Source organism: Pimephales promelas, chromosome 25, assembly GCF_988280905.1.
Source record: "Pimephales promelas chromosome 25, fPimPro1.hap1.1, whole genome shotgun sequence".
Lineage (NCBI taxonomy): Eukaryota > Metazoa > Chordata > Actinopteri > Cypriniformes > Leuciscidae > Pimephales > Pimephales promelas.
In genome coordinates, this window is record NC_142793.1 from 11028341 (window position 1) to 11046413 (window position 18073).

General features: G+C 35.7%; 2 protein-coding genes across 2 annotated transcripts; one reads left to right on the plus strand and one right to left on the minus strand.

The window, feature by feature from the left end:
* Nucleotides 1-1084: 1084 nt before the first annotated feature.
* Nucleotides 1085-14126, minus strand: ptdss2 (phosphatidylserine synthase 2). The gene is made up of 12 exons (XM_039669747.2): nucleotides 13277-14126; nucleotides 11728-11829; nucleotides 10263-10345; nucleotides 7206-7273; nucleotides 6987-7121; nucleotides 6272-6322; nucleotides 6047-6160; nucleotides 5841-5959; nucleotides 5642-5756; nucleotides 5412-5557; nucleotides 3843-4028; nucleotides 1085-2356 (listed from the first exon to the last, which is right to left on the minus strand). The coding sequence occupies exons 1-12, from the start codon at nucleotides 13375-13377 to the stop codon at nucleotides 2206-2208; spliced, it is 1371 nt and encodes a 456-aa protein (XP_039525681.2). The 5' UTR covers nucleotides 13378-14126; the 3' UTR covers nucleotides 1085-2205.
* A 2106-nt stretch (nucleotides 14127-16232) lies between these two features.
* cdkn1cb (cyclin dependent kinase inhibitor 1Cb) lies at nucleotides 16233-17457 on the plus strand. The gene is made up of 2 exons (XM_039669797.2): nucleotides 16233-16903; nucleotides 16998-17457. Exons 1-2 carry the CDS (start codon nucleotides 16423-16425, stop codon nucleotides 17057-17059), a joined length of 543 nt encoding a protein of 180 aa, XP_039525731.2. The 5' UTR covers nucleotides 16233-16422; the 3' UTR covers nucleotides 17060-17457.
* Nucleotides 17458-18073: the final 616 nt, after the last annotated feature.

The following is an 18073-nucleotide window of genomic DNA, read 5'->3' on the forward strand; positions in this document are numbered from 1 at the left end:
ATTGTACATATTCATTGGATAAAGCTATTTTACGAACAAGCCATATACTAGCAGTTTCTATAATCCCAACTTTATATTTTGAAACCTGGAACTTCAGTAAAGAGTAGATAGAATTTCTTACCTGAATCTTTTTCTTGAAAACTGTAGTTTGAAAAAAATAAAATAAAAATCCATCGGCAATAATAATAAATTGCCTTTTGGTTACTAAAACTATACATGTATCTCACTTGGATATCCATAATTTTAGAAAGAATTATGGAAATGGATTACATTTCTTAACTGAATCATATGTTTTACTTGGAAATGTGGTTTTAAAACTAACAAAAACTAAAATTAACTATGATGATGATAATGCTTACCAGAAATTAAATCTGCAAGTGCTTTGAATCTAACAAGTAGCATTACTTTCCATATTCTTCAGCTTACGAAATGAATTTGGGTTTCTGCAGGCCTTATAAAGGTCAATATAAGACCGTTTTTAACACCAAAGAAAATGCAAGTAATATTGAAAGAAACACAAGTTATATAAGCAACACTTCAGAGTTTGAACAGATCATTAGTTTTTCACTTATTTTACAAAAAAGTAGCTTGAATGCCTCTGTTCCCAACCACTGGAATAATACTTTTACTGTGCCTTCTGATCACTGTTCTTCCTCAGTATTTTTGTCTGTTTTTCTAGTGCAAATGTCTCAAAATTCTTAAATCAACTCAAGTTGCATTTTCTTGAGATGGAAAATGAAAAAAAAAAAAATGTTGTTCATGAAATTGATCATCAAAATGAAGTGACTTTTGATTAAAATATGAATATCTCTAATGGGCTTTGTTCTTATTTTAAGCATAAACTCAAATCTGTTAAAAAAAATAACTTAATTTTACATTTATATCTCAAGTATATGCAAAGCAGGATAAAATATTGAGGGAGATATTTTTATATATCATTTTTGTATGCATGCAACATTTAATACAATGACTATACATTTAAGACATTCTGCTCTATGTGTAAGGGAAAATTAAAAAAATGAAGCAGAAACCCTGAGCCAGTATGAATGAAACATGCACTGCATAGATTAAAAAAAAAAAAAAGTTAGCGAGTTAGAACTCCCTTTTTATTTATTGAAAACATTATAAAATATGAACTCCCAGCTGTAACATGTCTACATGAACCACTAGAAGCAGAGGCAGACAGATCATCAAATGGTCCCACACAGATTTCAGAGAGATAATTCTGATCATTTGGACGAGAACATACACTGTGGTTTTAACTTTCCCCTCATAGTGAAATCAAAATGACCCCTAAACACCTTCAGTAACATGACACTAAACCGCTTAAGTCGAACTAGTGCTAGACGTTTACATTCACAGTAAGATTATAATGGCGTTTGACACACCAGATCAGGCCGGTTTGGACTTTATCAGAATACAGACGCACCATCACGAAACAACAGCACACAACTTCCTCACTGCGACCAGATCCTAAACATAGACAGCATGAGCTTTGGGATGGCTTTTTAAACGTTTTTTATTTATCAGACCCAAAACACCCAAAGTTTCAGTCTATGGTTTCCCTGCAGAAATTAAAACGGCATCAGCAAGATGAGTGTTTTGACTGTTTGCGCACACATTCACACATGCAAACGAAACAACAGAGTTCTTCAATTTTGGTCCAATCATGGCACTGATCCGTGTTAAAAGTGTCAGGATTGTCCATGTGTGAGTTGCTTGTGTAACCTCCTTTAGTATCCTAAACATAGAAGTATACGGCCGATTAAATAATTACATTCTCAAATCTTTTTAAATACACTTTTGTAGCTTATGCGAGATATTTAGTAGCACTTTCCTGTGTAGCTACCCACCTAACGCAAGTTTAAAAGGATTGTTTTATTCATAAATGGCTATATGTGCACTTCCTCAGCCCTCAGCTCACTGCATAGTGTTCTGCATCAAGATGTGTCTTCTTGCATAGCACCGATCAATAAACCCCAAACCAGAGGAACAGTGGACCCCGAACCCTAAACGCCGCACCTATGTAACAGCTACAAAGACATGTTTTCCTAAATATACAACAACCCTCTCGGTGAGGAGAGGAAATGATGGCATCACCTGTCTGGAAGCAGCTCGACAGACACCATGAGTGTTGGTATGATCTGAACAGGATTACAAACACAAACGTGTGTCCAGTTATGATGTGGCTGTTCGTGTGTGGATTCATGACTTCCTTTGTCGGACTGTGTCCATGCTGCCGTTTAGCTTGCTACGGCCAGACGGGGCCGCGTTGCTGCCGTCGGGGACTCTGTCCCGCTCCGAAGACCCTTCCTGTCTACGCCGCCGTGTTTCTTTGTATCGGAGTGTGATGTCACTGTCAATGCAGAACACTTGGTCAGTTGACATCTTAGTCATCTTAGGATCAGTTTTACTAAACGAATATCATACTAACATCCTACCTGCGGTATTATATGCTGCAGAAATAGTCAGATTTACATTTTTCTCTTAAAATGTTTGGTAATGGTTTACTTGAAGGGGTGTTCATAAGACTGACATGACACCTTCATAACCATGACATGACATATGTCTTGAATATGAAATAGGGTTTATGACAACTGTCATTAAGTGTCATTCACTCAATAATGACATTTTGAATGCAAATATGACATTGTTTAAGTTTGATAATTAATCTGCTATGTCATGTTAATGACAGGTTGTGTTGTCTTAATAATGTCAAGTTTTCATGACAAAGACATCTCAAACAATGTCATATTTGCATTAAAAATGTCATAACTGAGTGAATGACACTTAATGACAGTTGTCAAACATAAAACCTCCTTCATATTCATAACATATGTCAAGTCATGATTATGAAGGTGTCATGTTAGTCTTATGCACACTCCTTCAATTAAAGTGTTACCAAATGGGGTAAATACAGTCATCATTTACTCACCCGGTTCAGACCTGTATGTTCTTTTGAGGAACTGTTTTGGCTACCAGTGATTTTCCATTGTATGAACAAAAAACATACTGAGACCTTGCAAAATTATCTTTTTATGTTCCACCAAAAAAAAAAAAAGTCACAGATTTGAAACAACAGGGATAGTAAATGATGAAAGAATGTCTTTTTGGGTGAACTATCACTTTAATATTTTAAAATGCATTGCATTATTTCTGACTGCAGTGTGTAAATGCATTCATGCCACCTCAAAGATGAAATAAACTATCTGTAAATATGTATAAATATCAATTCAGAGCAGCTTCTGAAAAAAAAAATATGGCTGTTGTAGCCTTAAAGCTACACTGTGTAACTATTTTAGTTTATTCTTAGCTAAAAACACTTAGTTCTTTCAAAAATATATGTGCTCATTAATGTATATTTACTTTGTTCAAGTAATAAAGTATTCTCGTGAGTGTATAATATGCCATTGAAAATACATACGGGTAAGGGGTTCTAATGTCGGTCGCCATGTTGCCCCTCCATCTTGAAAGTACATTAGCCAAAGAGGGACATACCCGTTAATTCAAGCTTCGCCTTTCACGTTTACGTTTGAGTTAACACTCATGGACGAGGTCGAACTGGAATCCATGTTAATCTTGGACTACATTGGCCACCGTAGGAGTTAAAACGAAATCGGAATTGAGAGGAACAGAAACTAATATTCACTGGATGGTCATATACCTTTTCACCTCTAGATGGGGGTAAAAATTACATAGTGTAGCTTTAAAGTTTGTGTAATCAATCCTATGTTGAATCAAATAAAAAATTTTCTTTATAAAGCTACTTATTAATGGATTAAATCTGCATTTATACTGCCATTAGTAACCGTAATTAAAGAACTGATATGTAGGGTCATTACCGGATGAAAAACCGCCACAAGGTCCAAATAAGGATGAGAACGATTCCGAGTATCCAGCACTGAGTGACGAAGAAGGGGATTGGCAGCATGATGGTATTGGGGTCGTATTTGACCACGATCAGAAACTCTGTAACAGTGATGGTCGCCACAATCCACGCTTGCTGGCCCAACTTTTTATGGAATTTCCTAAAATGCAAACGATACATTAGACTTACTGCAAGCACACAAAAAACACCCTGTTCCTAGTCAGCTGCCTAACTAGGTCATGTTTTTATGCCTTACAAGCATGTCCCAGAAAAGCCACTCCAAACAACCAAATCTTCATAGCACAGGATGAATCATTTGCAAATAAGACAATCACTGAATACTAGGGGTGGGAATTGGCAAAAATGCGACGATTCGATAGTATCACGATATTTTGGCCACGATTCAATATTATTGCGATTCTCAATATATTGCGATACAAGCAAGTATTGCGATTCATGTTCCCAATATTATTCAAAGACATTACAGAAAAGACTGCTCAACTCACTTTAATTAAATGTCACATTTACTTCTGTAAACATTATCTTCTACACATTAACTGAAGTGCAAAAACTTGAAAACTTGTTCTTGAACATTCAGGACACAGTACTCTCCTATTCGAACTCATTTTTTTTAAAAAACGAATCTTTTCCCGAGTCAAAATGAACAAGATTTGTTCATTTTGATAAACAAGTTTGAACAGGAGAGTAACAAACGTGCATCACAGAACAGAGCAAGGCAAGCATTTGAGCTTATAAAACTAAAACTTAATTTTTTATTTTAAATGAGCGATCGTTCCGCTTGATAAGACCCTTATTCATCGTCTGGAATTGTTTAAAGCCCTTTGAACAGTTTGCAATTTGCACTGAAACTCTCATTTGGACCTTGAACCGTTTGGTTCCCATTGAAGTCCATTATATAGAGAAAAATACTGAAATGTTTTCATCAAAAACCTTAATTTCTTTTCGACTGAAGAAAGAATGACATGGACATCTTGAATGACATGGGGGTGAGTAAATTATCAGCAAAAGTTTTTTCAAAAGTGAACTACTCCTTACGTAGGTTATTTTGAAGGAATATTTAATTTCGATATCCAGTGGTTACATAATGTTAAAACCAATCATGCTGTTGATTTCTTTGTAATACTGCCGGGTCAAGAGAAACCAAATGTCCGGCGAAATATCGAACCTAAAACTAACTTTACCGCGCTCAACCAACGTGAGTGCATTATTTTGTAATCACTCACGTTCAGCGGGGAGGAAGGGAGGTTGGTCGGTCGGCTGGCCCACCCATATCGGGACCAGCGAGATTCGTTGAGATTAATGAATCTATTTATTTATTAATTTATCTGATGTGTCGGAACGCAGTTCCGGACCGTTCCAGCCCACTTTAACCCCTGTGCATATACATAAAAGACTATCGCAACTTCCGTTTCATGCCGACTTCAATGAAATTGCTGCCAGAATGTCACCTTAGAAGGTAGCAGCCTACATAGACAACAGTTAGCAAGGCAGCTCATTTGGAAACACTCTAGTTTGTACTTACGGATCATCCATGAAGTCGTAGATCTCTCGCATGGCCACTCCGCCCACGTTCACAAAGAAGACAAGCCTCAAAAGCACCAGATAATGCTCTGGAGGCATCCACAGCACGAACTTCAAATAAAACGTATTCAACTCTGCCAACAGGAACTACAAATAAGGAGGAAAAAAAAGGGTCATTTCTATTTTGGAAATCACTGTGTGGTGATTGTATGCACTAGTCACGTGACTCACCATGAAAATAATACCCAACACCGCCAGCCATCTTCGCAGGTTAGACGCCGGACGCCATTCAAAGTTCACCCAACTGTACGGGGTAAACTGGAAGGCGATTCTCTTAATTTTCCCCCTTTAACACAAAAATTGCAGGATGTCATGAGCATTCAGTGTTTGACCTGCTGACCGATCCTTTAAGAGGTTTAATGCATTTTACTTGTATGTTGGGATGTGCCACAATCCCTGCCACTGATACGGCTTCATGGAGAGCCAACCGAGCGTCTTCATGCCGCAGTAAATGCCCAACCCGTTACACAGCAACACATCCATGATCCACTGCAGCAGGAGAGATTCATGTCATCTGACCTCTTTAAAACAGAGCCATGTGTGATTCACAGGGTGTATCTGGTGTGTTTTACTCACATGGTCCCACCAGCACTCTGAGAAGTTGGGCAGCTGGTGTTCGAGACTGTACTCCAGGAACTCAAACATCACGCTGATGATCATACACATCCACCAGTCCCTGATCATCAGTGTCTGACACACACACACAAAAACAAACACATGACTAAAAGTTTCTAATCCAGTTTTTTGACACTGTCTGCAGATTTCAAACATGTGGTAACGTGTTCATTTGCCAACACCAACCTTAATGTACCAGCCGAGAAAGTGGGCAGGAACAAATCCATCCATTTTGTCCTGTTGGGAAAATAATAAGAAAAATAAAAGAATTGTTTTCTGATGCAAAATCAACTTATCTTTAACAACTTCAAATTATTCAGGTTTTGACAAATATGAATAAAATACACCTCACATTTCAGACTTTAAATTATTTTGACTATATTTATATTCATTAAAAAAACAAGCCGGATTTTGCGATTCCTGTTTTGCTGTCTCCAAATTTAGGACCTCTTGAAATGATAATTAAGACTTTGCTTGTGTCATTTAAGATATTTAAAACTATTTATTGCCTTACATTTGTTACAACTGGACTAAGTAAACCTGTGGGAAGTGTGATTTAAAATAAAAATCAAAATCTGATATTCAGTTGGTTGGTGATGCATCACATTATGCCGTTTCATGGTGTTTCTATACATCTGTACAAGTTTTATGTCACTCACATCACATTGCAGCCTCTACTCGTATTAAAATACTTAAATATTTAATGTCCATTTAACCTTGTAAGAGCAGGATAATGTACAGCCAACCAGTCATTAGAGTTTATTCTGTAATGTACAAATGATTGTACATTCTGTCGAGGATTTGATGTATATTTAATACCCTATAAGTAACCAGGCTCCCGTCTGACCCTCTGTAAGAGATCTTTATTATCTGTTTTTGTTATGTTGGTTGTAATGCATACCCAGATATTGTGGAAGGGGTCGGTAGGGTGTCCAGGGTCATAAATAAGACAGTTTCCTCCATAATCTCTTTCAGGAAGAGGGACACCCAGCTTTGGGTCAATGTACTTCATAAACTGCCTGCCATCATGTACTGTCTGAATAAAAATCAGAAATTAAACATTTAAATAAGATACGATATCAATGAAATACTGTATGTAAGGTTGAGGCAGGTAACGAACCTGGAACAGGATGAAGATGAGGAAGAGTTCATACACAACAGAAACACACAGCCAGAAACGCCAGTAAGCTGCAGAGACAAATGCATACATAAACTCTCACATAAACACAAAAAATACTAATGCAGTAAATATTAGTATTTGCAGTATTTCTTCTGGACAGGTGAGTAATGTTAGCTTCTAGTGCTGACTTTTTTTGTATCTGAACTGTGTGTGAAATTATATTTCTTTAAAAAATACGAGTGAAGCTCGACTAAACTTGGATGGCTCTAGCGAATATCAGATTGTAGGGATTTAGTTTGAGTTTTTCATGATGCACGAAACGGGAGGGAGGGGCACGCTAACTTGGTTTGTTTGGGATCTCGCTTCAAACACAAACAGTGATACAGTGAAAAGTGATATCACCCACAATCGCTGATACAACGATTGTATTTAAATTTCGTTTTTATATATTTAAGTTATTCGTTTTTTTATTATTATCGTTTATTTATTTTAATTTTGTTTTTATGATTTATTTAAATTTTGTTTATTCATTTAAATTTCGTTTTTATTCATTTACATTTCATTTTAATTCATTTAAATTTAGTTTTTATTCATTTAAATTTCGTTTTTATTTATTTTCCCAACTTTGTCAGTGTGTGTGTGTGTGTGTGTGTGTTTTACATCACTAGTGCAGTGTCCATTTTCGGAGCTTACAAGCCCTGCTCGCGTGAGGCGCGCTGCTTTATTTAAATCTACCCTACTTTGTCAGTTATTTGTTAGTGAGTTATAAGTTAAAGTACATTAGACAAAGAGGGACATACCCGTTAATTCAAGCTTCGCCTTTCCCGTTTACGTTTGAGTTAACACTCATGGACGAGGTCGAACTGGATGCCATGTTAATCTTGGACTACATTGGCCACCGTAGGAGTTAAAACGAAATCGGAATTGAGAGGAACAGAAACTAATATTCACTGGATGGTCATATACCTTTTCACCACTAGATGGGGTAAAAATCACACAGTGTAGCTTTAACAGACCTGTGTGTGTGTGTGTTTTGCAGTGTCTGTTCTCAGAGCATAAGTTCTGCTCGTGTGAGGCGCGCCAATGCTGTTCTGTAGTTTATTAAAAGTTTATTAATTCTGAACGTGTCGTCTCGCCTGTCTATCTATTGCACCATATAGACATTCTGAAGCTTCGAATATTCATTATAACTACCAAAGCTTCGAAGCTCAAAAAATGGTATTCGGACCAGCCGTACTTTAAGATGCTTTAATTATGGAATCCCTTTTTTATTTCATTTCTACAACCATTTGTTTGCATCTATGTCTGCCTCAATGTTCAGACTCCAGACACTCTTCTCCTCTAAAACAACCTAGCATACTTCACTGGGATTAAAAATTCAACACTGTTTTCACTATGACAGGAAACCAAGCTTATAATTTGTCAGTTATCTTGAGAGGTCTGAATGCTTGCTTCTCTGCTGACAGGAGGCGTGCTGTGTTGAAACCCAAGGACCAGATCATCCAGTAAAGTGTGTCAGCCTTCATAGCACAACAGAAAGTATGCGTTGAAAAAATAAGCGAGTTACAGTTGCTACAACAGTATTCTCACCGTTTCATTGTATTGAAACTCTGTTTTATGCTGGGTCTGTGAAAGTCTCTGGGTCTCTAAACATATCCTATCCTACCTAATTATAATTTCAAAAAGCTCAACTACAGTCAAGCTAAAGCTACCCCTTTGATTAGCAAGATCTTATTGTGCAATCATTTTTAGAAATAATAATATAAATATATTAACATTTATTAATTATTATCATTTTATAGTCATATTCATATACATCACACCTTTTGGATAAAATTGTGTAGCCATAAAAACACAGCAAACCTTGCGACTCCTGTTTGAACTCGTTCATCAAAATGAACAAATCTTTTTGAGTCATTTCGTTTTGCAACGGACGAAATGAACAAAATAACTCGAAAAATGATTTGTTCATTTTGATGAACGAGTTCGAACAGGAGAGTCACGAACACTTCATCACAGAACAGAGCAAGGGAAGCATTTGTGCTTATAAAAATTCAACTTTTTATTTATTTATTTTTTAAACGACAGATGGTTTCGCTCGATAAGACCCTTATTCATCGTCTGGAATCATTTAAAGCCCCTTGAACAGTTTGCACTGAAACTCTCATTTGGACCTTGAAACGTTTGGTTCCCATTGAAGTCCATTATATGGAGAAAAATCCTGGAATGTTTTCATCAAAAACTTTAATTTCTTTTCGACTGAAGAAAGAAAGACAATGACATCTTGGATGACATGGGGGTGAGTAAATTATCAGCAAAAGTTGTTTTAAAAGTGAACTAATTCTTTAAGTTTAATCATTGTGATCATTCAGAAAAATGAATTGTGCAGCCGTACTATAAATTTGTGTTCAGTTTTGATGATTGCACTCCAAATCTTCATTGTTTGTGTGCCTGTGACCGCCAACTACTGGCCAGGCCGTAGAATGCAGCGTTTTTAGTCTTTTTCGCTGATCCGTGTGAACGAGGATCGTTTTGACACGAAAATTCTCAAAAACACAAAGAAAAAACGACTAAGTTTTTACATCGCTGTCATGTACCTCTGGGAAACGCTAAAATTACTGTGATTTTTTTTTATGAACAAAGTCATTGAGATAGACAATGTACTCAGTCTTCCCAACACTACTTGCAAGGTAGCCCGTCAAGGTAGACTTGGTCTGGTTATTGCATCAGCTAACTCAAAATTGTATTACAATGTGAAAAACAATGTAGTTTAGTCACACTACATTGCTGGTTGTTGGGAAGCATGTAACGCAGCTGAGCAACTGTAACACTACCGAAACGTGGTTAAATCCCTACTTATCATTTCTCCAGCCTAATGAGACCATGGGATCTCACAATTATAGCATCTCATCCTCACTGTTAATCACACCAACAAACAGAAGTCAAAGTTGACGGTGACGTGACACCTCTGTTAATGTTAATCATGTTTTAATATAGGTTACCGCTCTAGCTTCAGTCAGGGCTGGATTATGTTTAAATGAAGGTTACTGGTCTGACCTGGGTGAGGGCGCGTGAAGGGACCATCTTTAGCTTGTGTTACTCCAAAACAAAGGAACACCAGAATACTGGCCACAATTCCTCTGAAAAAGACAAAAAATACACATTAAAAACAAACATTGATTAAGGCAACTGTAACTACACAACTAGATTTCTTAAATAAAATGTGAGGATTTTTTCTGAGCAAAATTCTCTGGCATTATTAAGGTGTTCTGGGGCATTGCTAGGGAAATATAAAATATATTCAGTACCGGTCAAAAGTTTGGAAATATACAGGAAAAAAACAAAACAGTAATTTTGTGAAATATTGTTACAATTGAATTAATGGTTTTCTATTTTAATATAATATAAATAATATTATATTATTACTATTAAAATAAAATGTATTTATGTGATGCAAAGCTGAATTTTCATCAGCCATTCTATTTTTAATAAATGCTTTTCTTTTTTAACTTATTATGGTAAAACGGACTAGAAGTAATGGCTGATGAAAATTCAGCTTTGCATTACATCAATACATTTTATATTCAAATTGAAAACCATTATTTTAAATTGTATTAATATTTAACTAAAATTATTGTTTTTCTGTATTTTTGGTCAAATAAATGCAGGCTTGATGAGAATAAGGGACTTCTTTCAAAAACATTTAAAAAAAACATTAAAAATGTCAAAACGTAAATAAATATTCCCAATAAAAAAAAATATATATATTTTGTGTTTATTGCAAAAATATGCATATCATGCATGCACAAGTTTGAGAGGGTAGAGAAACTGGCTCTGCGTCATTCGAAGTGCTTCATGAGTACTTTTGGGTCGATGTGTTACTGATTGGTTGAGATAATGATTTGCAGAATCATCATGGGTAACACTTTTTTTCTCCAGGCATTTTGCTGTTAAAAAATAAAACTGAAATAATGTGTGTTGATGGCTTCCACGAAAGTATTTTCCATCCATTAACAATCTTGTAGCTCACCTTAGTTAATGTTTTAAATTTCCTCTATGGAAAACATAAATTGGATTTTTACTTCCAGAACCCGACTGTTGCACTCTTTACTAAGTGTTTGATTTTTAAGTTGCTATTTAATTGATAGAGTGTTTTTTTTTTACAAAGTTCAATATCTAGAGGCCCATTTAAATCTTGCAAGCACATCTAATAATACCACACATGACATTCATACAGAAATTATAGCTTCTCTTTCTTCCAATAAATGTAATGTGCTCTTAAGCACAACGGGTCAGTCTGTGACCTGGACTTTGTGATCAGCAGCAGATGTCACACATAATCCTGTTAGCCAATAGAATGCAAGACACTTGCCAAGCCCCTCCCAGAAACAGCCATGTGATATTTCTGGCCACATCAGACCACTTTAACTTTATGTTCGGGGAAATGTCTCATTCTCTGGTTCTCTGAACTGTGTTTCCAGTGCTGAAGGTAAACACCGAACCAACTGCATGTTGGCCATACCTTTTAGTGTTGTATGTAGTGTCATGTGGCGTCTCCTCCAATAGTGTCACATAAACCAGAGCACATGTCAGGATGAACAGCACTGTCAGGGTATGTGCCCTCCTGCAGATAGAAAGACGAAACAAGAGGATCAGTGTTCTGAGATTGCATTCAAAAGTTAGTTTAGTTTGTGCACAGCCAAAACCTGGTATACCGGTTGATCAAAAACACAACAACCACGCCTCAACAAATGCAAGAGGGAGACATGTGAGATCAGTATAACAGTTTATTACAGCAAATTTAATACTTGGAACTGATTTACAAGGAGCATTTTGACCTGCATGAGGTCAAAATAAGTTTTCATCATAACAATTATAGCTGTTAACCTACAAAATCATATTTAAAAAGGATTAAATTGTAAAAAAATTATTTTACAGCCTTTCAAATTAGAAAGATTTCAAATTCGTAGATTTCAAAAGACAGTTCATCCAAAAATGGAAAGTCAATGGGGTCCAGAACAACACTGTAAATTATTTATTCATCTAGTCATTTATCAATTTTCAAATAATTTATCATATTATAATTTATAATATTTTTTAGGTGAACTATGCCATTGAGCTTAAAAAAAAATAAACACAACCTAAAAAAACAACAGCAATGAATGCAAACAACTTTATTAGCATTAATATAATATTAACTGTATTATTTTCTTGTATAGCTGTAGTAATTTTTTTTAATTCGGAAATATATATATATATATATATATATATATATATACATAAAAATTATTTCTGAATATTGGTTATAACGTCCCAAAATAAAGAAACAATTAACATAAACTTTGGATTTTTATTATTACTATTATTAATAACAACAATATTTTTATAGTTGTAGTCTGATTTAGTTAATGCGTCATCAGTTCTGAATAGGGGTGCAATGAAAATTTTCAGCTGAAACAGACGAAATGGTATTATATTTGAACTTTTAAAATATAACTTTTAAATTATCTCTATATTTAAAACATGTTTGAATAAATCTGTCATGAAAACAAGTTATTACATATTTATATTTCACCAACAAATTGGAGTAAAAACAATTTTGTTATTAAAAGGTTGATAGAAAACTTATGTGCAGTTTAAATGTTTATAAGACTCACTTTTAGCTATTTGAGTATTGATTATTATTATTTATTTTTTATTATTTATGGTTTTCTGTAGGCCTATTTTCGACTGAGTGCATCCTGAATTTTAGGTTTTCGGCACATTCTCATTTTGGGGCATCCCTACTTTGACTAAATATGTTATAAAACCAAACAAAGACAAAAAATTTACACAAAACTATAAGAGAGAAATAGTGTCTTCCACAGCCCCAAAGCCTTTAATGGATGGAGAGGTCACTCTGCTGAGATTGCAGAAGAGAGAAAAGCTGAGCAAACCTGTAATACTGCCTCTGTCTGGACACACAACATACAATAACACTCACACAGGGGGAAAACACAGAAAGACACTGAAATCAAAGGGCAAATAAACAATCATCAACTATCACTACACATTAAGAGATGTTAACTCACCAGAAGAATGTGTTGGTCCCATCATCGAACACTTCACACTCAGAGCGGCCGGATAGCTGGAGATCATCTGTGCCTGACCTCTTCCACTCACCTTTAGCCATAATGGCACAGATACACCTGTGGTTTAAACTAAACCTGGACTAATCTAAACCCAACCCACCTGTGATTTCAGTTACAACTAAATCCAACACACATGAACCAAACTTACCCTAACACAACACATCTATAATGTCCAACCTGAACTTAAAGCAAAATGATAACCTAGATGACACCTGAACAAACTGTAACCCAACAGACCTGTCAATTTAAACTGACCCCTAACCCAACCTACCCATACTGTGATATACAACCAAAATAACCTTGAATAACACACCTGCTATTAAAAACAACTACCTAGTCCTAAATAACCCAAATCCTATAACGTTACACTACCGCTGAGATTTAATCCTGAACGAACTCAACCTATATAAATCACAACAACTCAATAACCCGAGCAAACAAATACGTTACTCCCCTGAACTAACGTTACCTAAACCAGCACATGTGAGTGGAGATTTAAAGCTGACTGAAATAAAGACTAAAATAACTAAAATCACAGTGAGTCACAGGAGCGCGCGCGCGTCCCGCCACTGGCCGGTAACGGAGCGCGAGCGCATTTACCGGATCAACAGTCGTTCGTAGATGCGAGGCTTTAATAACCTGAGGGAAAATAACGTCTTCAAACTTTATATATGAACGCTACGGAGGCGCATCATCCGACGATATTACAGACTTGAGCCGACGCACGCGCACCTCTAGTGACATGCACTTCAGAAAAACATAACCATCATCGTAAGGTCGCGCGGAATGGCGTCATTTCCGCTCATGCCATAGGCGGCGTCACACATGTGTGTTTTTGGTCATCAAACCATGTGCACAAATATGAAGGGCGTTCTGTTATGCAGCCACAATCAGTTATAAACACATCAGTGTGTGTTTATTATTTGTATAATACATTTAATGAAGCTGCAATGTGATAGTTTGATAGTAATATTAAACACTATCTATTTATTTACATAGCCTAAACAATATTTCAAATAAACAAACTGTTCAAGGTTTACGCAGGATGACAGATTACGTGTGTGGTGGAAAGTTTTACGTAACCATAAGGAAAGTATGTCACATTGAGGAAACATAATGTCTGTCACACCTACATCACCCACTATAAGTAGTGCATTAAATTATGTAAGCAGTCTGTTTTTGTAAAACATATTATGCCCTGCTTTAGCATACCACTCTGAAAGCCTTTACAGAGAGCAGAGTCAGCACAAATACAGAACTTAGCCAGTCTAAACATGTCAGCGGTTCTCACTTCTCAGTTCTCTTGTAGAGTTGAATGTGATGAATTGTATTACTTGCTGTAGGCCTGCAACTCATATAGCTGGTCAAACTTGTTAGTTGTAGCTAGAGCAAGTTTGGGCTGAGAATTCAGGATACTTGGGTGTATTGTTAAACGCTAAATCGGACCATATTTGATACTAAGATTTACCTCGAAGTTTATTTAACGTAATACTATATTGTGATCAAAAGGGGGCGCTGTTGTACTATTCACAAAGCGCAACTACCGAACAGAAACGATTTCTCGGTTGATTTTTAACTGATCCTTTTCTTTTTGTTATGTGAAGGACACATTAACACTGAGTTGGAATGTTTATACTATTATACTATCATTATAAAAAGTTTATAATTATATAATGATATAAAGTATATAAAGAAAAAAGTATATGCTTTATTGTTGCTACTTTTGAATTGTTGCTATTTTTTAATTGTCCCCTGTACACATTTTAGTATTAAAATTTAAAAACTAATCTTAAAAAATACGAATTATTATGTCTTATAAATCATTTCAAAATTAAAATGACATGGCCAATCTCAATAAACATTTTTGAACAAAAACATTACAAGATTACGATTTTCAGTGAAAATTAGTGTTAGTGAAATTAAATTTAAGGCAATTTTATGAAAAAACTCCTATGGAAATTTAGGAAAATATCACTTGAACATAATAGTTTTATTCTATGTAATTTCCAATCAAACGGCCAATTTATGAATAAAATGGATAGGCTGCAATAAATACCACATATTATTTAAAAATAAGCTACATCTAACTTTAGAGTGCACACTTCTTAATCCAACGGATGAAGTGAGTAATGTAAGCTTGGTGAGAGAACACACTTCTCGCGCTTCAAACAAATAGGGCAACAAACTCAAGCTCCTCTGACATTTCTCTCTAAAGCTACACTGTGTGATTTCCCCCCATCTAGCGGTGAAAAGGTATATGACCATCCAGTGAATATATGTCAATAAAAAAAAAAGTTTCTGTTCCTCTCAATTCCGATTTCGTTCAATGGCATATTATACACTCACGATAATACTTTATTACTTGAACGAAGTAAATATACATTAATGAGCACATATATATTTGAAAGAACTAAGTATTTTTAGCTAAGAATAAACTAAAAGAGTTACACGGTGTAGCTTTAAAAAAATCTCGTTTTAGAATTCTAATTCGTGAATTAGAATTTTTGACAAATTATATTTTATTTATATCTTATGCTATGTCCTCTCTAATGGACGCAAGGAATAACAGTTGTTTAAAAAAATTACATGGAATTACATGTGTAGGAAAAAACAATGGGATTTACCCATTGATATAAACGTAGAATGGGATCATTTTTATTTTGGGGTGAACAACTAACCCTTTAATAGCTATATATATATTAAAGGGATTCATCCAATATGCATTAGAAGAATTACTTTTTTATTAGACTGTGGTCATTAATTTGACTCACTTCTTTACTCCAGGTGGTGCAATGTGAGCGGGTAGTGGGAAAGCAACGGGGTTTCAAAGGCGAGTATAACCAATCACAGCCGAGTAGAGGCGGATCACAGCTGGGTAGAGGCGGGTCTAACAACAAAACCAAAGGGGGAGCGGATTCTGACCAATAGGAGCGGAGCATGTGGTTTTAACACTGCTGAGGCGCAGGACTTTAAATCTGACGAGATTAAATCACGGCCAGATCTGGAGTTTCACGATTAATAACGACGTGTGGTGTAAATTAAGCCACATTTGGGCCGTTTTATTCTGGATCTGGGCACAATCAACGATGTCTACCATCCTGCTCTCCACCATCGCCGGGGAAAGACTGGCCGCTTCGAGGCAAACCGCCCCTCAGAGGAACACAGAGACTCTCTCTCAACTGAAGCACACGGGAACATGCCGAAATCTGTTCGGACCCGTGGATCACGACGAGCTGAAGCGAGAGCTGACATCCAAACTTCGTGAAATATCTCGACGAGATCAGCTGAGATGGAACTTTAATTTCAGTGAAGGACATCCGCTGAACGGGGGCTTGAAGTGGGAGGAAAGTCCAGCTGAGGACTGTCCGGAATTTTACAGAGAAAAGACTGTCCTGCCAAAGAGACCAGTGGACTTCCCCACGACAGAAAGAATCGCAAATCCCTCAAAATGTGAGAGTCGTTCAATGAAAGTTTTGAAAAAGACACCAATGAGTAACCGAAGGAAATTATCTCGCAAAACGGTCGCTCGCGTCCAGACGAAGAGACTCACAAACCTGCGCATTACAGGTAAACAACACTGTTACTGCTACTTTACAACTGTAATACCAGTCATGTAAATGTGTTCACGGTTTTAATCTTGTGAATTTTTTTTTTCGTGTAGATTTTTATGGAAAGCGAAAGAAAACGGACAGCGTCCACAAGAAAAGCAGAGATGTGGAGTGAAACCGCATCCTCTGAAGGAAAAAAGCGCAGCAAACCCATGGTGGCGGGAAATGGCCGGAAGTAATGACGTCACCCACGTTATTACTTGATAATGTGATTCTGGAATCTTATTTTTGTACTGATTTATGTTGGTTTAATTATGAGCAGTGCTGGTTGCTCTTTACTGTGTACAATTGATAAGTAACTTTAAATTAAAGTCAGGACATGTAAGCCTATTTATTGTTGACTAATATATATATATCAGTATATATATATATTTTGCAATGGCTTAAGTTATTTATTTATTCACTTTTACATTTCAAGTTGGTTATACTTTTGTGGTTGAAAAATGTATCTTTTCTTGATGCTGAGCCATATTTGTCACTATTGTAAAGATGTTGCTTTAATAAATGAGTATATATAAATGTATGTTAGTCTCATCCAGTTTGTGATTTATTTATTTTTCATTTCATGCATGTTCAATTTCAAACAGGCTACTGTTAAACCTTTACAGAACCAAAGACACTCAATAAATGGGGTCTAGATGATCACACAACTAGTCTTACAGAACATCTAATAACTTAAGGAACCCCTATTATTATTTGGTTCATTTTAGGCTATGTATGTACCATTACAGCTTTGTAATTATATTTATTAATTTAATGGTTTGATCTGGTTAAGCTTATGAGAACAGAAAATTAAACGAAAATAAAGCTAAAGTCCACTTTACAATTTACAATAAGGTTCCTTTAGTTAACATTAACTAGATAAAAATGAACAATTCTTCTAAAGTAGGCTACGTATTAATCTTAGTTCATTTTAGTGTAAACTTTTATTAATACATTATTAAAATCAAAAGTTACTTGTTAACATTAGTTGATGCACTGTGAACTAACATGAATAAACAATGCATGACTTTTTATTAACTAGCATTAACAAAGATGAATAACAGTAAAAATGTATCGCTCATAATGTAAGTTAATACATGAACTAATGTTAACAGATGAAACCTTATTGTTACCCTAAAGTCGGTCA